The sequence below is a fragment of the Brachyhypopomus gauderio genome, chromosome 3, assembly GCF_052324685.1.
Source record: "Brachyhypopomus gauderio isolate BG-103 chromosome 3, BGAUD_0.2, whole genome shotgun sequence".
NCBI lineage: Eukaryota > Metazoa > Chordata > Actinopteri > Gymnotiformes > Hypopomidae > Brachyhypopomus > Brachyhypopomus gauderio.
Genome location: NC_135213.1, coordinates 30,126,158 through 30,152,394, shown reverse-complemented (window position 1 = coordinate 30,152,394; position 26,237 = coordinate 30,126,158). Strand labels below are relative to the sequence as shown.

The 26,237-nt window shown below is 43.8% G+C and overlaps 2 protein-coding genes and 1 long non-coding RNA gene across 3 annotated transcripts; 2 read left to right on the top strand and 1 right to left on the bottom strand.

The window, feature by feature from the left end:
• Positions 1-1,416: 1,416 nt before the first annotated feature.
• Positions 1,417-4,487, bottom strand: LOC143509639 (uncharacterized). The gene is made up of 3 exons (XM_076998491.1): positions 4,126-4,487; positions 1,671-3,671; positions 1,417-1,552 (listed from the first exon to the last, which is right to left on the bottom strand). The coding sequence occupies exons 2-3, from the start codon at positions 2,798-2,800 to the stop codon at positions 1,417-1,419; spliced, it is 1,266 nt and encodes a 421-aa protein (XP_076854606.1). The 5' UTR covers positions 2,801-3,671; positions 4,126-4,487.
• On the top strand, positions 3,920-13,829 carry LOC143511048 (uncharacterized). The gene is made up of 9 exons (XM_077001062.1): positions 3,920-5,959; positions 6,180-6,275; positions 6,681-6,799; positions 6,896-7,294; positions 7,376-7,583; positions 7,777-7,994; positions 8,076-8,229; positions 8,350-8,459; positions 8,552-13,829. The coding sequence occupies exon 9, from the start codon at positions 10,186-10,188 to the stop codon at positions 11,389-11,391; it is 1,206 nt and encodes a 401-aa protein (XP_076857177.1). The 5' UTR covers positions 3,920-5,959; positions 6,180-6,275; positions 6,681-6,799; positions 6,896-7,294; positions 7,376-7,583; positions 7,777-7,994; positions 8,076-8,229; positions 8,350-8,459; positions 8,552-10,185; the 3' UTR covers positions 11,392-13,829.
• A 7,449-nt stretch (positions 13,830-21,278) lies between these two features.
• LOC143509811 (uncharacterized) lies at positions 21,279-24,311 on the top strand. The gene is made up of 3 exons (XR_013129786.1): positions 21,279-21,733; positions 23,522-23,626; positions 23,720-24,311. It is a non-coding gene; the product is annotated as an uncharacterized LOC143509811 (long non-coding RNA).
• The last annotated feature ends 1,926 nt before the right edge of the window (positions 24,312-26,237 follow it).

Here is a 26,237-nt window from a genome sequence, read left to right as displayed (position 1 = left end):
CGTGGCATCGTAAACTAGTACCGAAACACAGACTACAGACACTCAAGAAAGAACACAACGCGTAACCAAAAGAACTTAACAACATATATTATTATGAGGCACCTAAAGCCGACAAACACTCCAAACATAAGACTAGGCAATACAAGGACACCGTGGTACAGAATCATATAAACATAAATGGGAGACCATACGTACAATACAATAAGACACAGGAAACAGAACGCGTAGGCTACAGAAGCTAAACATAAACTAACAGGACACTATATACAGCTGAAATGCAACATAAGCAAACATGACTAAACAGAAGTAAACCATATACGACGTTGGGCAACATACGACAGAGACACAACTACAGGAAACGTGATGAATCTAAGACTACTTATAGACGAACAAGGCAATATCTACAACCGAACCACAATGAAGAGAAACGTGACAAAACAGAACAAACCTCACACACTGAAACTTGAACGACGTAACACACAGCAACCTTTACCATGAAACATGACACGTAAATAGAAGTACAAGCAAGATATAGATAGAAACATAAACCATGGTACTACAAAACTCCGACTTCAACATAACATTGACCCACACCTCATACCAGGAAAACAAAGAATATATACACACCCACATGAACACAAAACAAGCGACAGCTGAAATCAATGAGACAAAACGAGAGGCGGAACTAAACAGAAAACCAGGGGAGGAGGAGCCGGGCAGACAGACAGGGAAGGGGCGGAGCCAGGCGTGACAGAACCCCCCCTCTAAAGCGCCACTCCGGGGCGCTTAAAACAAAGCCAGAAAACAAAACCAGTCACGCAGGCACAGGAGCAAAACCAGGACGAACAACACGGAAACCAGGAAACAAGACAGGGGACATGGAGGCAGGACCAGACGCAGAAGGTGGCGAACACCTAAAACCAGAACAAAACATAGAAGACACGGAAGAGGCAGGGGACACGGGCAGTGAAAGGAAGCGAGACACTGTTGGCACATCACTGGAGTATGAACCGGATCCCACTGGAGGCATTTCGGAAGGCGAGGCTGTGGAAACAGAAACAAAACCGGGCGTGTGCATGGGAGTGGATGAGGAACCAGCCGAACGATCAGAGGGAGAAGAGGTAAGTACAGTAGTAGACCCGGGGGGAGACACTGGATCGGAGGAACAGGAGAACACAGAGGTGAGTATGCGAAAAACCACAGATACATGAACAGGAACAAGCCGAACACACAGACAAGGAACCGGAACCGTATGGGGCACAAAAACACACGAACCTGAAACAGACACGGGTACAGAGACTACAGAGGAACAATAGGAGGTCACAGGAACAGGCACAAACACGTACTCAGGAACAGGAGTCCAGAACAACAGTTTCATTTGGGTCATGTGTCCCAGGAGTTCCCACATCGTGGGGGTTATCTTAACCCCTGTGTCATAGACATAGTCCCCTTGGGTGGCTGTTCCCAGCAGTCCCTGTGTCTGGGTAGGGGGAATGGGCTGCGCAGGTCCTGGCGCAAACTGAGCAGTCCGAGGGTCAGGCCCAGACCACCTCTGGAACACGGGGACGTGCGGCGACAGCTGCGACCCCTTCCAGACAGCAGGAACAGGCGGCGGCGACGGTGGCGACCCCCTCCGGCCAGCGGGAACAGGCGGTGACGGCGGCGACGACCTCCGGGCAGCGGGAACAGGCGCCGGCGGCGACGACCTCCGGGCAGCGGGAACAGGCGCCGGCGGCGACGACCTCCGAGCAGCGGGAACAGGCGCCGGCGCGGCCGACCTCTCCTGGGTCGCGGGGACAGGAACCGGCGCAGACGACCTCTCCTGGGTCGCGGGGACAGGAACCGGCGCAGACGACCTCTCCAGGGTCGCGGGAACACTCACCGGTCGCTCCTGGGCCTCGGGTACGCTCACAGGACGCTCCTGGGCCTCGGGTACGCTCACAGGTCGCTCCTGGGCCTCGGGTACGCTCACAGGACGCTCCTGGGCCTCGGGTACGCTCACAGGACGCTCCTGGGCCTCGGGTACGCTCACAGGTCGCTCCTGGACGGCTGGTGTAGGCGTAGGCTGGGCGGCTGGCGTAGGCTGGGCGGCTGGCGTAGGCTGGGCGGCTGGCGTAGGCTGGGCGGCTGGCGTAGGCGTAGGCTTGGCGGCTGGCGTAGGCGTAGGCTGGGCGGCTGGCGTAGGCGTAGGCTGGGCGGCTGGCGTAGGCGTAGGCTGGGCGGCTGGCGTCGCCTTGAGGATCCGTTCAGCCCTACGGGCTGCTACCTCCTCAGGGTCGGACCAGTCATGTGACCAATGCTCTGCATTGTACTTGCCAAAGCGAGCCCTAAGCATTCCGAAAAACCCATCCAAAGTCTCCATCTCATGGGCTCTCCGTAACATTAGAAGATCGGCCCATTGCAGGGCCTTCCCCTCCAGGTACTGTAGTAGGTATCTAACCTTAAGAAACTCGGGAGGTTGTGGGCCGAGCAAACAGTCAAAAAACAAAGTACTCTGGAGAACAAAACCTTCTAGGGGACCTTCCCCATCAAACACATTCGGGGGACCTATTTCTGAAGGCAGTTCAAACGGCTCTCCCCGTTTAATCCGCACAAGCAGGTCCTCAGGTAAAGGGTAGATCTCTACCCCACGCTCTCTCGCTGCGTCCTGATCAGGTGGGTCAATCTGTAACGTTGGGGTGGTTGCTTGATCAGGGGGCGGACGCACTGGCGCTGGAGAGCGGGACTCCAAGCTGTTATGTTTAGCCATCCTGGCTAACCGTGTCGAGTTAGCACTTAGCACTCTACTTTTACGTGGCATCGTAAACTAGTACCGAAACACAGACTACAGACACTCAAGAAAGAACACAACGCGTAACCAAAAGAACTTAACAACATATATTATTATGAGGCACCTAAAGCCGACAAACACTCCAAACATAAGACTAGGCAATACAAGGACACCGTGGTACAGAATCATATAAACATAAATGGGAGACCATACGTACAATACAATAAGACACAGGAAACAGAACGCGTAGGCTACAGAAGCTAAACATAAACTAACAGGACACTATATACAGCTGAAATGCAACATAAGCAAACATGACTAAACAGAAGTAAACCATATACGACGTTGGGCAACATACGACAGAGACACAACTACAGGAAACGTGATGAATCTAAGACTACTTATAGACGAACAAGGCAATATCTACAACCGAACCACAATGAAGAGAAACGTGACAAAACAGAACAAACCTCACACACTGAAACTTGAACGACGTAACACACAGCAACCTTTACCATGAAACATGACACGTAAATAGAAGTACAAGCAAGATATAGATAGAAACATAAACCATGGTACTACAAAACTCCGACTTCAACATAACATTGACCCACACCTCATACCAGGAAAACAAAGAATATATACACACCCACATGAACACAAAACAAGCGACAGCTGAAATCAATGAGACAAAACGAGAGGCGGAACTAAACAGAAAACCAGGGGAGGAGGAGCCGGGCAGACAGACAGGGAAGGGGCGGAGCCAGGCGTGACATGCATGCATTTTTTATGCAAAACTGACCTGTGACAAATGGCATTCCTCCCGGACACTGATTGCAAATGCTGCCGCAGACTTGCCAATATCCGGTTTGGTTACAGATGTTCCAGCGCCATTATTTTCCTTTCATAAATAAAATTGAATATCTCAGTAGTCTTTCGTATTTATTCATTTATTATTTTTTTCTCTTCTCATAGGAATTTTGATAAATTGTTTTGTTATCTGTTTTATCATTTGTTTTGTTTTTAGTTTTCCATATTTGAAATAAACATTGAAATTGAATTGAAATAGGAATTTTGTAAAGTGTCCTTGGGTACTAGAAAGGTGCTATATAAGTTTAACTTATTATTATTATTATTATTATAGTCATAACAAATGCACATATCCAAATCCATAATACATATTAAATTTCAACTTAAGTTTCATAACCTACAATACATTTTATAGAATACATTTTGACTGTCTTCACTTCAAAATACAGAAATCATGTAGGCTAAACCATGTAATTTTAATCAAGAATCATAAATATGCCTCATGGATTAAAATTAACTTTGCAATTTGCCAAATCAAAACTTACCTGAATAGAATGGGAATCAGGAGTTGTTTCCATACAAGTTTCAATTTGACTACCGTGTGACTGTTCCTCTACAAAGTATGTTCTTGCAGGAGTAGTGGCTTCAGAAAAGATAGATGCACCAAAGTTCTCTGACCCAAGTACAGCTGATGTAGGTGTTGTCCTCCATCCGCTTGGTGGGCATCCGGTCGCCAAATACAAAGGGTGTGTTCGTTTAAGATGGCGATAAAATGAGTTGTAAACTCTAAAATCTTGTTCACAACCATCAATTCCACAAAGAACCCAGAAATCCTGACTACGGCCATGCGTGACATTTATGTGGCTGAGGAGCGATTTTAAACTTAACGCAACAAAAACGAAACAGATCATGCACCGCCACACCGCTCCAGTAGTATTTAGTAGGCTCGTTTTGGTGCTTGTCTGTGGGATTGGTTACACCTGTGCTTCCTATTTGCTAACCAAAAATATGAATTGCCAGAAATATGAATATGAATTTTTACAACAACTTATGTCGTACAATTTTATATATGAGAAAATATTTGCGCACGCTGCTCACACCTCTGATCTATGACCTGCTCTCCGCTCACCCGCACGTCAAACAGATGCGTCAGTTCAACGTTGAAGAGAATAGTGATGGGATTTTCGGCTCTATTTTGAGATGCGGCTCTAATGGCTCTTCTTACTGTGGAGAGCCGGCTCTTTTCGGCTCCCAAACGGCTCCCCATATATATTTTTTACATTATTAATTAATAGCTTAAACCTAATTTTATTACATTTTGTTTCATTATTGACATTGTTAAGCACTTGTGATGAGTAAAAATGCTGCATAACAATGCTTTATAAATAAATCTTTTATTATAGCAATTATTAAATTATCACAAAATAGAACGCAATACAGCTTGGTCAATTGCCTTCCACAAAAAAAGTGGAGACTTTTTTTTTCAGTGTTTTCCCACCACATTATTAACTGAAAGCTGTGTGTGATTGGTCAGATGTGTGGAGCACACGCTTGACAAGCGGGCAGTGGAGACATTCTTTGCAGTGTTGTCCGAAACGATATGTGAGAAAAAGAAACACCCCTCAAAAACAGGGGAAGGAACAATTACCTGACGAAAATTAATGTTGCATTGTGTTCCAGGTTTGAAAAGTGCTAAAGTAGGCTAAAGTAGGCTACTTGAAAATGTAACTGTATTTTGTTTCACAACAAATAGATGTCTGACTGAATCGATGTGATAAAAAAGCGAATTATTTCGAATAATTTCGAGTATATGTATAAATATTTAAGTTTAAGGTGCTGGGAAATATTGAAAATGGCCTTTTCCAATATTGAAAATTGACGTACAAGTGCTTAAATTCCACCTTGTAAAGGTGTATGAAGCCGGCATACACGACTTTGTTCATTGCGCTGAAGAGGTGCACGACCTCGCTTCGCACGAGGGTCCTCGCGCAGGGGCGGAGCCACCGCGATTGCGTCATTTTCGGCGCACGGACCCTCGCGCAGGTCGCGACGCGCCAAGTATGCTCTACCACTGGCAGAAACAGAGCAATACGCGCAAGGAGAGGGAGAGACAGCGAGGCACCGAAGGACAAATAAAAACGATGTTGGAAAAAAACTGTGGCACTTGCAGAGCACAAGCGCAATACTGAAGGAAAAAGCGGCTCCCAAATAGGATCCTAAAACGGCTCCCATTGTGGAGCCGGTTCCAATCGTTCACTTCAAAGAGCCGGCTCTTAGAGCCGGATCGTTCGCGAACGACACATCACTAGAAGAGAATTGCCGCCTTTTTCAGATAAAAAGCGGCAGTGTTCAACGGAAGCCTGAAAAGTGCACGTCGGGGTAAGCACGGATTTAACATTATGTTCACGATATCTTTGGTGTAGTATATTGTATACATTTGTTCCGATATTATTTAATATTTTACCTGCTCTCCTAGCTTGGAGACTGAGGAGCTTAAAGTTATAATCGAAAGCTAGCCATAGTCAGCAAGTCTACATTACAAAGCTAAATGCTTTTGCTAGGTATCATTAGCAAACTTATCGATATGTTTTGTCCTCAGATAACTGCTTACATTTGAGAACAGAGACAGAAAGAAAAGCCACTTTCTTGGATGGTATGGATGATTTAGATGAGACTACACTGTCGGTGCTACGGGGTAAGTTGTGTTTAAGCTAAGCTATTTCAAAGCACGGTGTCAGTTGGTACATTAATGGAATCATGCGCAGATGGAGCAACATAAAGTTCACAAGCTAGGCTAACGTTAGCATTTCAGAAATATGTGGGATAAACCTAAATTAAATAGCTGGCACTTCTAAGAAAGACCTGTTAAGTTAGGGGTTATTTGCTCATCAGGATGGACAATGTGTAAGAATTCTTCGTGTATTCATCTCGTTTTGTATGTATTTTAAAATGTGTGCCATTTTTGTTCAGTTAGCATGGTCATGCTGCTAGCAAATATCCATAGATATGAACAGTTGTAGGCTATGTTTCAATGAAGAATTCGTACCAAAACATGTGTAATGTGATACTGATGCCAGGCATGTTACTGATATTTTTAAAGCTGCAAATATTGATGAGGAGGTTCTGAAAACCCTAAGTCGGGAAGATTTGAAAGACCTCTTTCCTGGACCAGAGAATTTTCTGAAGAGGAAGAAATTATGGGACATGATTGGCCCAAAGGTAATGCATCTGTGGAGGAACTCAGGAAGTTTATGGAAAGCATAAAATTATTTTATTTTAAAGAATGTTTTGTGTGTGTTTTTGTAATTCGTATAGGATGGTGATCCTGATCAAGATCGAGGAAGTGCTGTGTCCGCTACCTGTGCAGTGTTGACAAGCCAGCCTCAGACCTCTACCCCTGTTCATGAAATTACAGCCAAAACGGTGAAACTGCCAGACCCACCAGAGTATGTAGTGTACACAGACTCAGAGTTGGACATGGTGCGCAGCCAGTATTTTGATTTGCTCCGCAATGGAAAGGAAAAAGTTTGCAAGATGTCAAAGGAGCTAAGTTGCAGGCTCATCAGAAACACAATCACCAGCATGGTTGCCATTCTGCGTGCTAGTCCCCTGGGAAAAGAGGAAAGATACCCCTCAAAACATGAGCTGAGAGCAGTGTCACAGAAGATCGTTGACTATTACCCTATGCTACGTGACACTTCAGATCTGCCATATGTAAGTTATTTTGCATCTAAAACATTAAAGGGCTTGGTGGATGACATGACAGCTTAACTTATCAACTTTCCTTTGCCACAGCTGACGATTTACTCTAAAATGTATAAGCGACTGCAAAATATTAAGTCTCCAAGAAAGAGGCAGGGCCCAAAGCCATAAAGAGGGTCCGCAAAGAGATCACTCTTTGAAACGAGTACAGAAGAAGAAGGTACTGCAAGTTCTTCAGCTTCAACTGCTTCAACTGTTATTCTTCCAGAGAGCGATGTCAGCAATGATGACTTAAATCCAGGTAATACTGCATGCAGTATTGTTTTTATTGTGTGCGTGTATAAAATATAAAATTTAAAAGAGCTTACCTTTTACACTGGCACTTTGAATATTTACCAGTGAGTTTTATTTATGTGTTTTCCCTGTTCTTTGGCTGATCAAGAAAATATATTTAGAAATAATTAAACTTTCTGAACTCTACTGTTATATTTCAGAACATCAGGACAGCCTGAAAATGCAGGCAAGGCATTACAAAACACTCTCCAACATGTACAGCAAGCCCAACTCAAAACCTAACCAAAGTGATGTTGCTCAAATTTTGGACCTTGAGTTTGATGCAAGGCGGGCCTTCATCGACTCAAGTGTGTTGAAGGAGGAAGACAGGATTGCGCAGATATTTGAAGCATATCCATGTTTCAAAGACCCTAAAAATGTAAGTTTCATATCTCACTCTTTTGTGTGCTTGTTTCTGTGTAATGATATCAGCTGCACTAAATGCACAATTTTATCCTAGGCAATGGATGAGCTGCGTCGAATCTTGGGTGGCACCAACCCCAAATACATTGATGAAACAAAGAAAAGATGGGAAACCTTCTGTGCCAATGTACAGTTCTATGGTGTGTGGAAGAAAGTCCTGAAACCACCTATACCCTTGAATATGCGTGAAGGTATGTTGCAGTTCTATTCCAAATCTGAACTCTGTAAAACTGTAATCCTTCAGCTTCCTATTTGTGTCTGCAGGACCTCTGATACACGGATGTTAATTTATCTAATTATGCCTCTTCCAGCGGATTTCACCATTGCCTGTTTGACTGGTCTCCCATCACTCTTTCCCTCACCAACTTCACCACCAAAACGGCTCGGGAATCCCAGTGAAGCACTATTGCATGTCCTTCAGGTGAGGTTATTGTGCATTTCAGTTGGTGTATTGATTTTTCTTAGTCTTAGAAAAAGACATTTATAAATTTTTCTTTTTCTTTCAAATTAAAGGCAATGGAGGATCCGTCACTTTACTTGGAAAAGCGCCCTCTCACCAGTCCTGTGTTACTCTTTGATGGAAAGGTCTGCATCCTTGCCGTGGGAAACGTACCTGTAAGCACCATACCAAAGGAGGAGTTCTTTGATGGGATGTTGATGTTGATGGCATACTACTATACGATGCACCTGACGTACCCAAAATGTGTTGCAACCCTCCTCTCGGTCATTCAAACTGAGGTACTGTGTGACCCAATCCATGATCGAGATGCTACAGGTGCATATAAGAGGGCAATGGCAGAGTGGAAATCATTTATTGAGAAGTAGTTGCATTTTTTGTTTGCTTACTAGTGGGGAAAGTCATGTTCAAATGCAGTTGTTCACTGTGTATTTAAATGCCTCCACACACACTCTCTCTCTCTCTCTCTCTCTCTCTCTCTCTCTCTCTCTCTCTCTCTCTCTCTCTCTCTCTCTCTCTCTCTCTCTCTCTCTCTCTCTCTCTCTCTCTCTCTCTCTCTCTCTCTCTCTCTCTCTCTGTGTGTGTGTGTCAGTCAATCTTTTTCTTTCCCTCTTCTCTCTTTCCCACTCATTCATTCACACATTCTTTCTCTCTACTCACTCCTACCTCCCTCCCTCACCTTGCTGTTTGCTCAGTATACTGGGAAAGTGATCATGTGCAGTTGTTCACTGTCAGTTGCTGTGTACTTCAGTTGTTTAGTGTGTATTAAGTCAATTGCTGTGTACTTCAGTTGTTTAGTGTGTATTAAGCCCCTGTGTTTAAACAAGTGGTTTGATGGTCTACAGTACGGTCAATAAATGTTGACAGAATTTTCACTTGTTTTGGTGGTGAATTACTTATGGGTTTCCTGTTTTAAGATGTAAGATCCTGGATTAAAACCTAGTTTCAAGTAAAATGTGGTTTTTAAGAGTACCTGTTTTAAGATGAGACAACTTGTTTCAAGTAGTCATAATACCCTAGTACTAAGTATTTTACACTTACATTAGAAAACCTATATTAAGAGTTCCAAAAACTAAATAAGCATTATTTGCTCATATTCAGAATATTAGACTTGTTACTGTGGTCTAGCACATCTGTTTTCAAGTAATTTTATCTAAATATTAGTACTTTTGACTTATTTTAAGCTCTTGCAGCCTGTCAGAGCAATCTAATTTCAAGACTTGAACAAACTTATTTTGAGAATTCTTGTCAAGTAAAATTATCTTGCTGCATGGACAGATAATTTGACTAGTATTGATTAACTTTATGCTTGAATTAAGTATTTTTTTCTTATATTTCAACTAGCCTTTTTTGCAGTGCTGACAGTCTACCAACACATAGGTTACATACAGGAAAAACCACACCCCTTGAGGTGTTAAAGAATTTACATACAGACATACATTGTCGGGGGAGAATCCCATATGGCTGACTGTAAGATAGCCCCAGCCGGGTGGTTGTTACGTCAAAGGAGCGCACCAAGGTCAAGGGGCTTTTTATTGTCATTACATCTGAGTGTCAGGGCAGGCCCCGGCGCTGCCCCGCCCATGTCCACCAGAGGGCGCTCGCGGTCCCCTGTCAGGGCAGGTCCCTCCTCTACGCATGCCATGAATACCAGAAGGCGTTCGCATTCCACAACTCTCAATCAGCGAAGATGAGCCGCAGCCGGATTTCACCCTTTCACCCAGGCGACGGAGCCCGCTACCCGCCGTCCGTCTACTCCGCTCCTACCGTCTGCTACGACGGGAGAGAGGAGGACGTCAGCCCTCCACCGTCCGTCTACTCCGCTCCTACCGTCTGCTACGACGGGAGAGAGGATGACGTCAGCCCTCCACCATCAGTCTACTCCGCTCCTACCGTCTGCTACGACGGGAGAGAGGATGACGTCAGCCCTCCACCATCAGTCTACTCCGCTCCTACCGTCTGCTACGACGGCAGAGAGGATGACGTCAGCCCTCCGCCGTCTGAGTACTCCGTTCCCACCGTCTGCTACGGTGGGAAAGAAGGCGGCAGCCCAACGCCGTCTGAGTACTCCGTTCCCACCGTCTGCTATGGCAAGGAGGAAGACAGCCTCTCTGTCAGCTCCGAAGAGACCGTTAGGTCGGAGAAGGGGTGCCCTGACAGAGAGAAGGTCCCTTGTGCTCCCTCGGAGGGGAGCGAGATGAGCTGGTCGCGCTATCCTGACTCCGAGGAGCCGATGGCTGTGGACCAGGAGCTCTCCGAGGAAGAGGAGATGGAGATGGCGGGGGACGAGAAGCCGCTACCCCGAGAGGTACGAGGGGAGACTGGCTTTGCCAGCGGCCAGGAGTGGAGGTTGGGGTCTCCGACAGGGGCTCCTCGAACCACCACCGGTTCGCGGCAAAAGACAGGACCTCCAGTGGTGCCCAGAGGAGCGGCCAGAACGCCGCCTCGTGCAGCAGCCAGCACAAGGCGACGGGGAAGACCTCCGGTGGTGCCCAGAAAAGCTGCAAGACCGCCGCCTCATAGGGCCGTCAGCGTGCGGCAAAAGAGGGTTCCTCCGGTGGCGCCTGGAGGCGTGGCAGAAACGCCACGACCACCGCAGGAGGGCGCGAGCGCGCCCGGAGCAACACCCAGCGCTGCGTGCGCTGGGGGTACTGTCCCGACTGGAGGGATCACGCCTCCGGTCTATCCCGTTGCCCCAGGGGGATTTGCGCCGCTGGCTGCAAGTGTGCTAGCGGTCCCATGGCTGCCAGTACCCGTCTGTTTGTCTGTCCCGTTGTTGTTCCCTAATTTCCTTTTCCCTCTTGTGCCTTTCGTGTTTCATGTACCTGTGTGTGTGTTTGTCAACGTGCCGTTGTTTAATGTATTTTCCCCTGTCTTCCCAGGAAAGGTGTACTAGGGCTGTTTGTGGCGGTTCCCTCCACCGGGGGTGAAGGCTCTCGGAGGCTCGTGATCCCGGCGGCTCCGGTCCTGCCCGTCGGTGTAGGTTCGGGGCTTTCCAGCTGCGCGGGACGCTCCGGGAGTAGCGAGCCCCTGGCGGGGGGTTCTGTTACGGTGACAGTCCCGGACCCTTCCCTGTGGGCGTGCCGCTATGTTGTCTGCGTGCTGTTATGTCCATATAAGTAGTTCCGTGGGTGTGGGTTGTCCGTGAGCGTGTTCGTAGTATCACCTGTGCCTTGTCTCGAGATCACGAGGGTCTGTGTTAATCACCTATATAATGTGCGTTCGCGCAGTGTCTTGTGCTCGTCTTTATCTAAAGTTTCGTGTCTGCGTGAGTGTGAACTGCGTGCTGCTCGCGCTCCGCCCGGAGCTTCACGTCCGTATTAATAAATCGTTGTATGTTCACCTTCAACGTCATGGTGCCTGCCTCCTTCACCCCGTCGTTACAGTTTCTTACATTTACATTGACTTTTATATTATTGCAGACAATGCAAAACGCAGCACAAATTACAAAGCCGTGGCTGCAGAAAAGAGGATATACTGTATGCACTTGACTGGCCTACCTACAATCCTGGGGTGGGTTTCCCAAAACGTTCTTAACACTAAGTACTTCTTAACCTCATACATTTCCTACGAGGTTACGAAGTACTTAGCGCTACGAACGTTTCGGGAAATGCACCCCTGGTCTGTCCCCAACAGAGAAAGCGTGAAGAATTTTGAAATGCAAAATGTGAAAACCCTATATTGCTGTACATATTAAGAGGTGTTTGCAGAGAGAATGGGACAGATTTGCTTATATGAGGATGACTTTAAATGCCTGCAGGTGTGCATGGGGTTTTGTAGATTGAAAATAGGTGGTACAATGCACACTGCATCTTGTTTGAAGCGAGGAAACAGATGTAGATGTAGTATGCAGGTGTATCAAATGGTATTGTGCAGTAGCAAAAATCCCAATCCACTGGGAATTCTAGTCAAGACCAAAATTGCTTTACTTCCAGGCAATAATTGCCTCTAGAAGTAAATGCAGGTCCTTCACAACCATTTTCTAAAATAACATTCTGCAGAGAAATGCATAACATGTAGCAAGGCCTATAACTCACCAATGGTCCAGGAATTTCCAGTAGACTGGAATGTTTGCCACTGCTGGGAGACACATATGATTGATTCAAACAAGACATTCACTGCACTGTACCAGCCCTTCTCAATGTACAAATCCTGATATACACTCCGCAGCATTTATAGCCTGATCATTCTAGTACAATACCTTCTGCAATGGCCTGAAATTACGATCACCTTAAACAAGCAAAATCGTTTTTAAAAATGTGTTGCAGGGTTGACGTGCAGGAATGGTGTGTATTAAAAATTAAATGAAGCTGACAACAACATGAAATTAGGTTGGTTCTCTGCACTTAAACAAAAATCAAAGTAAGCATAGTATTGTAGACTGCATGTTTTATTCAATTATAAAATGTAGAACAGTATAGTCTAATTATAAAACACTTGAAATGACCTGGAATTTGACTCAAGTGACAGTAGCATGCTTAAGACGTCCAAATTTGACGTGTTAACACGGTCATTCTAGGCATTGTGACCCAAACGCATACCTGTCAAGTATCCCATTTTGGCCGGGAAAGTCCCGTATTTTACCACTCTGTCTCGGCGTTTCCCGTATTTTTATTTTCCCGTGTTTTCAGTTTTAAATTTTTATTTTTTTTAAGCAATGTGCCCATTGATCTATATTACTGGATTGGACATCACGTGACTTAACATGCGCCGCGCAGGTGCCATTACTATGCATTGAGTCGTGCATTGAGGAGCATCCATGGATTGACATAAAAATGAGATCTAGCAGACAGTCACATAAGGAAAACCAAAGAGGGACATAAATTGTCAAAACTACGACAACAAGATCACAAGATCAAAGGGTATCACATTTCACAGGTCAGTAAAACAATTTTTATTTAAAAAAAATTAGCGGAGATGATGGATGTTGACTGTCCATGCTAGCTTGATTTTGATAAAGCTATGTGAAGTAAACCCACTTAAAAACAAGTTTTCTGTTCCAACAAATTACAATGTATTGTTATTAATATTGTTATCATGTTAGGATAATGTTGTAAATACGATGTATATTAAATTTATCTCTAAATCTGTTTTACTGGGATCGATGTTCAGTCCAGTTGGCATTATGTCCCATAGATACTCTCTTACACAAACTGAACAAATAATGAAACCAAATGAAAATTTAAGTCAATTAAATTTGTCATAATTATTTTTTTAATCAACAGGGGTGAGTTTCCCAAAACGTTCTTAGCGCTAAGTACTTCTTAACCTCGTACGTAAGAACGAGGTTACGAAGTACTTAGCGCTAAGAACGTTTTTGGAAACTCACCCCAGGTTAATACAGGTTTTTTAAATAAATGCCATTTTTCTACATAGATTTCCCAACAAACAAAGAAAATATGAGCTGTACAAATTGTGGGTCAGAAAGTGTGGACGTCTGAGAGGACCGTCATCTACAGCAGGGATATGCAGTGCTCACTGCCCACTGATATCAACCATACACTGAAGAGGCACATGTTAGAGAAGGAGCAGTGCCACAGATTTTCAACCTTCCAGACCATATTAATAATAATAAATATTTTATTAAAGTTGATGAAATTCTGTAGCCAATGAGAAGTGGCTGCAATAAATGATTTTGAAAATTGTATATTTTGTGTCATGTCAATTTATCTATGTATTTGTGGGAAACTGAATTGTGTAAGCTCTTCTGCTACTTGAAGGTAAAAAAAAAAATCTGACAAATTTTGTCATAAATTTCAGATTCAAACTCATTATTTTCTCTAACATCATTTCATAATTAATTTCACCCACATTTAGCCATGTAGTGCTCAAAGATGCTCCTCCACACTGATGCCATCTCATATTATACTTGAACATATATAAGAGGTATTGCACTTAAAGAATTTATGAAAACTACAGCTGTATTACCATAATTATGATTGAATATCAAAAACATGACATACATGTGTTATTTAGTTTTAGCCAGGTGAAAGAAAAGGGCTTTATGCAGGGTTTTTTTTTTTTAACCTAAATTGAAAAATTCCCAGACTGCTTATAAATTTATCTCTTGGGATAATTCGAAGTTTATATCACAACATCGGCAATATTCTCACCTTTAATTTAAACCATATTTGATCAAAATCGGATAAGAAATAAGGGCGCTAGGACTGTTTTTGTGACAGATGGATGCACATCCCACATATAGGAACTACACTGCTTTGCTGACATGACTCAATGCATAGTAATGGATACTATGACTCAATGCATAGTAATGCTACCCAGACTACTGCAGGTGGCAGTTCTCGCGAGGCTAGTGACAGAATTCTGTTTGGCGCGGCACATGAATGCTTTAAAAAAATAAAAAATTGAAAACTCGTGGCTTTAGTCACATTTGTAGTTCAAAACATGATATTTGGGGTGTTTTTTCTTCACTTTTTGCCACTCCAAATATGTTTTCGTCTCTCCTACAGCCTCGATTGCAGCTATATGCAAATAACCGATTATGCAAATTAGGCAATGACGTCATATACGGGAAATGTCCCGTATTTTTAAATACAAAACTTGACAGGTATGCCCCAAAGGCGTACCATACATTTCACTCGTGTCGGCCAGTCCACTTATATATACACATTACTAAGTAACGCGTTACTAACATCACTGGTGACGTCACACTTAAAGTGTCAATAAAAGGAGCGACCGCTGTTTCAAACGACAGACGTGATTTGACGACATTTGACATTTGACAATGTTGTCTTTGATATATATGTTGTCTTTGATGATTGTAATTGTTGGAATACTGATGAGCGTAAGTTCAAGTTCCTTTGAGATGGTACCTTAATTCCTAGCTCCTTGGTTACATTTTAACTATATAGTAGGTCTAATTACAATTCAGGTTATTGCAAAATAGAATGTGTAAGTGATTTATCCAAAATGACTATCATGAAATAAGCGGCACTGGCTTTCATGTACGAAAGTGTTCATGATGTTGTTTTACGTCAGGGGCGGTGTCAGGTAATTTTATGGGGAACATGTCTTTAGCTTTTGGTGTGATTAAGTTTGAGGGATTCAAACCATCTGAGGACATTATTACGATCGTAATCTCTGACCAATACTATTCTCACCTTTAGCGGTTAGTGCAAAAAAAGCATACATTTTCTCCCAACCCAGTTCAGATGTCCACAGCCTGTATCTATGTCACAGAAAAATATCATTCTACAACGTATTTTACGCATGATGTAGGCTTACTTAAAATAGCTGAGAAAGTACGTGACAAAACGCATGAATTTACTTTGAAATTCATATAAAAAGCACGATATATGCCTATCTCATTAACATAATTATCTGTAATTTCTGAAGTGATGCGCTGATAGATTGTCTACTGAATGGTTTTAAACTATCGAGTGGTCATTTCTGTGTTATACATTTTAAGAGAGCTGCTACTAGGATTCTGCCGATCTATTGCATGATAGATTTGGTAAAAATACTAACCTTTCTGTTCCTCAGGTAAGAACCGACTACCGTGCGGCCGCCGCCCGGGACGCCGCCCGCGACGCCGCCCGGGACGCCGCGAGGCGGCGGCCGCAGCGCGTGTTGGATATGACAGCTCCCGCTGCTTAATTTATATATATATAAATGATCAAGCAGCATTAATAAATTAATAAAATTAATATACATGTCCTTCCACTGTTATTATCTATTTACTTTCACAGTATCACACATTGCAGAATTTAGGATGTACATTGTTCCCATGCGAAGTTTACAATGCAGAGAACTTAACAGGCTATTCTTAAAAGTTTTCCTCTCCATAAAGTAACTTTATGAACATATACACTGCCAATACAAGACTAGAATGTAAGATTCGTTTGTCTACAAAAACGAGGTATTTCAACTTACACTAAACGCTGGCATCGGCCATTGTTTTGCACACAAACGAGCATGTGTGAGATCAGGAACGCGTTTATGCCATGGCCAGGCAGCCATGCACAAGCAGCCACGGGGAGGTGGTCTCTTTTCTCGAGCCGTACCCTCCTCCCTACCCGTGTTCCCAAGGCAGCCACCCATGACGCTCAAGGACGGATTAAGGATAGTCTGGGCCCCTGGACAAAGAGTTGCGCAGGACCCCCCCCCCCCCCCCCCCCCCCGCACACCGCCCCTCCCCAAAAACATAAATAAATTAATACATTAAACCACCTGTCACTAACTAACCCTAACTCTAGAGCCTATTTTATATAAGTTTCTTTCTACTCTTCTTTCTTGCAAAGTCATCCACTAATTCATCAAAATTAAGCTGTCTGACCAAATCTGATTCAATGGCCAGAAGTGACAGTGAGTTCAGGTGGTTTTGGCGCATCCTAATCCTGAGATCATTCTTAATACGAGCAAGTTTGGAGAATGAACACTCCCCTTCACAATGTGTGAAGTCAAAACAAAGTCTAAAACAAGTCAAAACAAGTCTAAGTGCTATGTACACATTTGGAATGGTTGACTGTAAATTCAAATTTATCATGGTTTTGAGCATTTTACTAGGATGTTTTTCTTTTTCTGTTATGAATTATTTGTATTGTATCAATTCATCAGCCAAGCTCATGTTCAGATCTGAAGGATATGCTGCAGCGAGTGAGTTAGCCTTTAAAGTGAGCTCACTGTTGGACATATTGTCAGGTATGAAAAGAACATCAAATAGCTCAGTTAAGTGTGTGTATGCATTCAAACGGGTTGAGACAGGACACAAGTTTGTCAATGACAACATTGAAAGTTTCGATCCGAAACTTGTCCTTTCCGTTAAATGTTACACCTGGCTCTGCACTATCATCAGACGTAATTTTGTGCTTCTTTGTACGCTGGAGGTCATGCCTGTACTCTTGGGAGACAGCAGTAATGACATTTAAAGCTGCCCCTTCAAACACCTCAAAGTTATCTCTCTGTGCTGCCACAAAGTCTTGTAAAGACAAGAGAAGTTGTGTAGCTGTACATATGTCAATATCATGCTTCTGCAGCTGCAAGCTTGTGGCTTGGAACCTCTGTAGTATTGTGTCCCAGGAGTATGCCATGAAGGCCATCTTCAACGTGTCCAATTTGTCACAGAGTGCAGAGGCTTCTTTTCGAGTTACACATTTCTCCTCCATATCTTTAGACATATCATTCAATGCCTCTCTCAGTTGTGCATAATATTTCCAAAGAGCCTTAGTTGACTCAGCTCGTGCGCTCCATCGAGTACCTGACAGTGATTTCAGTGTGAGTTTGATATCAGTATCACGGAAAACCTTTCCCCACCTGTGTGTAGATGATGCACAAAATGTGTACATTGCCTGTACAAAGTCAAAAAAAATGTCCAGCTTCTGGGCTACTGTCAACAGCATTGACACCAACTAAATTCAGTGAATGTGCTGCACAGGGGACATAACAAATCAAAGGGTTTCTTTGTTTAAGATCAGTTTGGAATCCATTGTACTTTCCCGACATGTTACTTGCATTATCACATGACTGGCCCCTACAGTTGGATAAGTCTAGGCCCAGATTATCACCATAGCAACGACACACTCTGCCAAACTGTCCCCACTATGGTTTTCAATAGGCTCAAAAGCTAGAAAATGCTCAACTACATGTCCGTCATTATTAACAAACCTGAAAATAAAAGTAAGTTGGTCCACATGAGCAAGGTCTGGAGTGGAGTCAACTATAACAGAGAAGTATTTTGATTCTTTGATCTCATTAACAATTGCTTGCTTTGTTCTCTGTCCCATCAAATGGATAAATTCTTCACACACTGTTGATGATAAGTAGAACACAGAACCTTTTCCCTTACCTCCAAACCTTTGGAGGTGCTCAGCTAGGAATGGGTCAAATTTGGCTAAGAGTTCTATGATGCCCAAAAAATTACCATTGTGGGCTGATCTTAATAGCTCATCATCTCCCCTGAAAGTAAGTCCTCTCTCCCCAAAAACTGGATGACTGCAACAACTCTTTTGTAAACTTCCCGCCAGTATTGTCTTTCTGCATCAATTTGTTTGACAATATCAGAATCAATTGTTACTGTGCCTCTGGAGCGATTATATAATGCTAGCATGCAAGCCCTATGCTCCACACTCCCCTCATGCTCACCAATCCGCTCTGAATGTTTCCAGTCAGAAAATCCATGAACAAAAGTTTTGTGCTTACTGGAAAACAGTTTGCAAGCAAAACAATACACACAGCCAGTTGAAGGAGAGTAAAGTAGCCACTGCCTAGTCACAGTTTGCCCGTTGGGTAGAGAGCAACTGAGTAGAGCATTTGTAAAGCTCCTACTGGTACCCCCAATGCCTCTATCCCTGACTGAGGCCGGGTACTCTACTAACAAGAATCGACTTGGCTTGGTCGGTAATGGTACAGGGCCATAAAGCAGGGTCGTTGACCGTTTCACACCAGGAGTTGGGGTCCTTGCCATGGACGTAGTTTTGATTTCATAAGTGGGGGGGACACAACCTGGGGTGGCGAACTGTTAAGCGGGGGGGGGGGGGGGGGGGTGCTGCATGATCCTAGTGCTAGATTTGTCGCTATTTGAATATTGGTTTTTTTACCGTTAAAAAGTGGGGGGGACATGACTTCGTCACTACTTAAATATTTGGTTTTAACTGTAAAAACTGGGGGGGACCAAAACCGGCTTTTGAAAAAGTGGGGGGGACATGTCCCCCCCGTCCCCCCCCAAAACTACGTCCGTGGTCCTTGCCCTCCTCATTTGAAAAATGATGCAGCTGGCTGGTCTGATTGTGGGTCTGACACACCTGCAACTTTCCTTTCATGGTCTTTCTGCTGCTGATCTGTGGTAGCCTGGCAGGGCTGGCAATCCTGCTCTGCACCTGACGGGGTCTGCAAAGGTACATAGTCACTGACAGGTGACACTAAGCCAGTGGTGATCACATATTCATTGCTAGAACTCTGATTACTGCTAACATTAGCAATACTTGTCTCACTCATATCCAGCAGTTTCTCGCAGAAGTTTGAGAGGTATGCTTTTAAGGAAATTTGCCTGATTTGCTTCCTTAATATTTTTTGCTTTTTGAGGCACCACTTTTTTGTTTGGGATCCATGTTATTAATGACAAGTGTTTCTTAAGATGCAAATATAGAAGCTTGTCTTGCAAATTCCTATTCCTATCCAATACTTACTATGTTGTTTCTATGTTGTATGTTCAGGAAAAAAATACAATCACAAAATTGTAGAACCAGATACAATATGTAATAAAAAAAGGCTGACCTATAACTATTTAGCTATAAATTGTTGTTATTGTAAATGTATTGTATGTATGTACTATTATAAAGCTTACACTTCTAATATTATCAATAATGTAATATGCAAATAACAATAACTTTTTAAAAAGCTGTGAGTTGCTAGTTAGCAACGTTACACTAGCCATGAAAATGGCTTCAAAATTTAATATAGTAAATATAGTAATGTAATATTATATCATGTAATATAATATATAAGCCTTTGAAAAGACTATGAAAAGAATGTAACAGAATATATGCAATATAGTATAGTTTAATATAATATAAAAATATTTATATAATAATATAATGCAGTATAAAGGGCAATGATCCTTTAAAAAGGCTGTTGGCTGCTGATCTGGTAATAGCAAGGTAAAAGTTGTAGTAAAAGCACAGATCAAGTTCGCAAGCTGAACTGTCTGAATGTGAGGAGTTTTGATACTGGCAGGGGGTTTTATATAGAACTTGCATATTCACTTGGAAGTTCTCACAACACCTGATTGGCTCAGCCCCCGTAGGAATTTAGGGCAATTGTCACGGTGAGGCGGCCCCCTACCGGCCGCCTCCGTCCACAGCGGCTATTGTTGTTGTTGTTGTTTGGTGACGTCATGTGCGTCCCTCAGGTGGGCGGAGCCCGTGATCCGTCTCACCTGAGGGTCGTTTGTTTGTCTATATATGTCTTGTCTTTGTACCAGTTGACCGCTGGTCATTATATCCTTAATTTGGATCTATTGCACGGGTTTTAGGTTTGCACACTTTCTATTAAACCATCCTTTTTCCCTGAGACTTGGCGTGATCGCTTCCTTTTTGTTGCTCACCCCTGCCCGTCACAGAATGACCAGCCACCCTTCGGAAGCCGCCGAGTCTCTTTTTCTTTCTCCTTCGTTCGTGGTCATGTCTTGTGGTAAGTGTTTGTCTGCGTGGTGTCTTGTGAAGAGTTCCGCCGTGCTTTTGTGTTGTGTTTGTGGCACGGCGAGGACCAGGGCTGTCTGCCCTGGGAAAACTCTTCGTGTCTGTTGTTTGTTAGTTTGTCTGAAGAGCTCCGCCGTGTATGTGTTTGTGGCATGGCGAGGACCAGGGCGTCTTCCCTGGAAAGGCTCTTCATGTTTTGTGTTGGTTGAAACGTGTGTTCATGTCGACGGATGTGTGGATCAGTGTGCATGCTCGTTATGTTTAATGTTACATGTTTTGTGTGTGACGCGGTCGCCGCTCGTCACTGTCGCCTCGCTCCCCGTGTGTCTTGTGTTAAATGTGGGGAGCGACTGCGGCTCTGAGCGGCGCGCGTCACTGTGTGTTTATGTCGAGCGCGCATGTGTTGGTCCCGTCTGTCTGTTTGTGCACCGTTTTTGTTTGTTTGTCTAGTAATAGCGTGTGCATTTTGTCCTAGCGTGTTGTCAACTGTTGCATGTAATTCCACACATGCTCCTCCCCTTAAATGTGTGTTTGGGGGGGGGGGGGGGGGGGGGGACCGGCTGTGGTCCCTTGCCATGGGGTGTGGCACGGAGGGCGTCTCTCCCGAGGGAGGCCCTGAACAGGGTAGGGCGCGTTTGTGTTTTATGTTGGTGTGTGTTTGGGTGTGTGTGTGTGTGTGTGTGTGTTTTCTGTGCAGGTGCTTCCCCCTGGCGGTGTCGTGGTGTTCCTGGACCTTGTGGGGGTCTCCACCTGGCAGGAGTCCCCTTGTGTTGTGGGGTGACCGGAGCCCGGTCATGAAGAGCCCCTCCCTAGAGGGCTGGGGCCCCCGGATGTTTGGGGACCATGGGGCTCCGGTCTGAGAAGCTCCTGCTGGAGATGGAGATCCTCCCTCCTGCCCGGGGTGACCAGGAGGCCCTTGGGGCTGCTCCCTAGCCCGCGTCGGGGGTGCTCTGGGCCTCGGTCTCTGGCGCTCCTGGGTTGGGTGGAGGAGTCCACCGTGCGATGAGGGGCCCCGGGAGGGGTTGGCTCCCCAGGAGGCTGGGGTGACCCCTAGCCAAGGGCTGGGGTCAGCTCTGGGAAGAGGTAGGTCCAGGAGGAGAAGTAGCCACGCCTCGGGGAGGTAACCTGCACCCACACACACACTAAGGACGACAAAGGAGTAGTAGCTCCTCGTCCGCACACCCTTGGGGCTCTCTGGCTAAACGCCGGTTAGGGCGTGAGGGCCCTGTGACCGACCGGGGCGTGGTTTTGTGGTGTTAACGGCCCGGTCGGTCCAGGGTCCCGCCCGGGGAGGTGAGCTGTTTAATGTTGTGTGTTTTGTGTTTCAGCTCCCGGACGGCAGGAGGTGTGTTCCTGCCTGTCCCTGCCTTCCTGCCCCTTCGTGTTTTGTGTGCAGCCGCTATGTGCCACACACCCAGTGGAGGGGAGTGCGGCTTGGTGGGGGGGTCTGTCACGGTGAGGCGGCCCCCTACCGGCCGCCTCCGTCCACAGCGGCTGTTGTTGTTGTTGTTGTTTGGTGACGTCATGTGCGTCCCTCAGGTGGGCGGAGCCCGTGATCCGTCTCACCTGAGGGTCGTTTGTTTGTCTATATATGTCTTGTCTTTGTACCAGTTGACCGCTGGTCATTATATCCTTAATTTGGATCTATTGCACGGGTTTTAGGTTTGCACACTTTCTATTAAACCATCCTTTTTCCCTGAGACTTGGCGTGATCGCTTCCTTTTTGTTGCTCACCCCTGCCCGTCACAGCAATGTAACAATTTTTCAACACTGAGTGAGAGGGTGGGGGAGGGGCAGCCACTATCTACTACAAAAATGCTGTTTTGAGTATATTAAAAATGCTGTGTTAATGATATTAAATCAAGTTTAATTATTGTCAAGACCCCTTCACACTGCCTTGAAACATGTCAAGTCATGTCAAACTGTCATTGAATGGTCATTGAATAAGAAGCTGAATAAAATATGTTTTGCAATAAATAATCCTCAAACAAAATATCAGGGTTACACACATACGCAGCCACAGCTACTACAACAAAACCACTTGCTGTTTCATCATCTGCAACCAAACCAAAATTGTGCTACTCAGTATTATTAAATTAGCTTGCAGAAGGCACTTTTGCTTTCATGCATTCCTTCAGAACTAGAGTGACCACTGGTCTCTTTACTGTTGTTTATTAAAGGGGAAACATGAAACTAGTCAAATGGCTTGTTGTTTTCACACAAGTGAAATCACACCCTTGGCCAAATTCACTCAATTTAATCGGTGTCAAAGATAGCATTCATCAGACAAATTGCTTGTCTTAAATATAAATAATTGCAAAATTGCTCAATTAATTTGTGTCTCTTAAGAGCGCTTAAGAGAAATTGAACATAATAATTTTGAAACAATACAAATTCAGAAACATTAAGTAAGGGCCTGAATTTGTAGGTCCCTAGAAAGTCAAGGAGCCATGGTAAACGACTTCTATGGAAGTCAAGGGCCCCATAGCAGGGGCCCTCGTGATCAAGGGCCCTCTAATGCAATGCCCTGCTCTTCTCTAGGGCCCCCTGGTAGGGGCTCTCATAACCAGGGCCCTCTAAAAATATGCCCCCCTCTTTCCTAGGACCCCTAATAGCCAGAAGTTGAAGTCAGAGCAGTGCCACAATGCCTCATCCATTTTCCTAAGGGGCCCAAAAGCATGGCTAGGGCCCCCAAGAGGCCCTGGGGTCAAAGTCCCTAATAGTCAGAGGATCCTTAAAATGGAGGGCCCTCGGAAATAAAAATATATTGTACCATAAATGTTCACTCCACAAGGTCTAAAACGTCTTGGGATAACATAGTTTACAAGCACTTGATTAATCAGTTGCATGTCTTCATTTTCTCTACTACAGACTAAAGGTGGGCCGGCAGATGAGCTTCCTGCTGAGATCTCTGATGTGTCTGCCCCAAGCATGAAAAGCTCAAAGACAGAGGAAGCCCAAATACAGGGTTTTCAGGTGAGATTTAGTGTGGTAATATTTTACCAAAGACCTAATGTGTTACAGTTATTCATTGCTCTCAGTATAATTTTCTATAATTGATCAAATCAGATTTGGCATTTGATGAGGTGAATGGTGAAGATGAAGAGTGGGACAGTGTTCCAGAACTTCTCACCAAACCGATCAGGTGATTCAGGGTGACCTGTGAGTCTTTCCAACTTGAGGATTTCAGTGCCACCGAAGTCACATTAGCATCCTCATCCACAAGATCTGCTCTGCATAGTGATGCACAGGCAGCAGATGTGGGGCTTAAGCTCAGATCCAAGGTATCTGTTTTATTATTAAAAATGTCTTCCATTTATACCCAGTCACCCTGTTAGCTGTAGATTTTGCTCTTTTGAATGTTCAATTGTACATTTATATGTTAGTGTCTGAATCATATGTTGAATGGTTGTAAACTAATTGTCTCCTCTCTGTAAAGAAACGGACAAACAATCACACGGAGGACCAGACAGCGGATACATGTATTCCAGATGGTACTTGTTAATATTTTACTGTTCTAACTTGTGCAATGTTGTAGTGTAAGCATGAGCTACTAACAGGTTTATCTGAGATGGTCTAAAGGAGTAAATAAGTAGGGGACCATTTTGTCAGCGTAGTTGTTCAGACCCTATTTTAGTTGTGCAGCATGAAGGAAAAAACCTTTTACACCCAAATCCCTCTTTCAAAGTCCTATGGCCTTTAAACATAATTTCTTATGCTATTTTTCTGTACAACTTTCATCTTTTACAGATGAAATGTGGTGAAGATATGATATGATATGTATGAAGATATCTTGGTACAAATAAAGCATTTTGTTTGCAGTAGATTGTTCTGTTGTTTCTAATTATTTCCTTCTGCATCAACGAACACTGAAGAGAAGTTGAAGCACAACAAAGGCGAGAAAGATCACCAACTTAAATGAAAATTTAAAAAACGACAATAAATAGACTGCTCCTTGTTCATTAATCTACTGAACCATGTGACAAACTCATTCAAAACACAGACCTGTTGGTCACGTTTGTGGTAGATGGCAATATGCACACTAGTGATGTCAAATTGGATTGATAATTTCCTATCCAACAATTCAATAATAACAGTACTGCACTTCCTTACCCCCAAATATGGTAATTTCCTAGCTTACTTACCAACTAATCTACCTACTTATCTCCTGTAGTTAGAACCCATGTTCTTTAAACCATGACAGTAAAGTTGTGAAAAATCAGTAAATTTCTCTTCTTTTGTAGCTGGTCATATGAAAACAGTCACCCTTTGAAGAGTTCTGTCAGAGTTACAATGCTTGAGCTACCCCCTCCCTACCCTGGGTGGTGCACACACACATACAAGCTACCTCCACCCTCGTGCTCCGACACCCCCAACACCACCCCTGCCTTTGCCCACAAAATCTCACTCTGCACCGAAATCAAAACGTCAGAGCCCTGGAGGGTGGTCAATTTCATATCGGTTCTGATCCATCATTTCCAACGCCCTTGAATGAATGGACGAGTTTGCAAGTATAATACAAACTGAAATAGTGATTCAATGACACAATGCTGCCATCTATAGGGCAGAATGTGTATAAAGTATTGCGAGATAATAATGTCGGTAATTAAAGAACTCGGCAAACAAGATGAAATCTACCATGTCCTTTCGTTGCGGAGTTTTTTTTTTCAGTTTGTGTGATCATTTTCTAATTTATTTAATCAATTATTTAGCTCGATAGTTTATAATCAATGATCTAGTTTTTATTGTAGGATTGTATATGAATATATGATATGAATAATGTATATATATGTAACAGTGTAGAATAAGTTGTGAAATTATTGCTAAAATAAATCGCCACCACTAATCTGACATCAGCACTGCAGCCTGCTAGGAGTAGGGGATTATGGGATACTCGCGGCAGAAACGTTTGTGTACTGCCACAAGTAGGTACTCCTTCCCACTAATGTGAAATAAAAAAAATTAAACGGTTTTACTTAAGATGAGGTCAATAACGAACCTGTAAATTGTTAAATATAGTAAAATACAGGGTTAGAATTAAATGGGCATTAATTCAAGATTATATTTTAAGGTTCGTTATCAAAATACATGATGCTAGTTTGGCTATCTTTAGCTTCATTTTTACAGGCAGATCCTGCGTGCTGAGATGTAATAAAAATTTTATGATTGTGGTCGCTACACTTATTGCAGGTAAGCGGTTATATGTGTTTTCTGTTTTTGTCTTTTATGGTCACCAGTAAGAGACCATCAAGAGTTTGTCAGCCACCGAGCGAGTGTGATTATGCTACCTGTGGCTGGAGAAGTTACATTATAATTTGCTATTTTTAACTGTTAGCTACGATTATCCCGATTATGGGATACTCGCGGCAGAAACGTTTGTGTACTGCCACAAATCCTGCGTGCTGAGATGTAATAAAAATTTAATGATTGTGGTCGCTACACTTATTATTACACTGCGTTACACAACGCAGAGTATTGAGAGCACAGCAGAGATCCCGGACGTTGAACATCCGTGACATATATATATATATATATATATATATATATATATATATATATATATATATATATATATATATATATATAT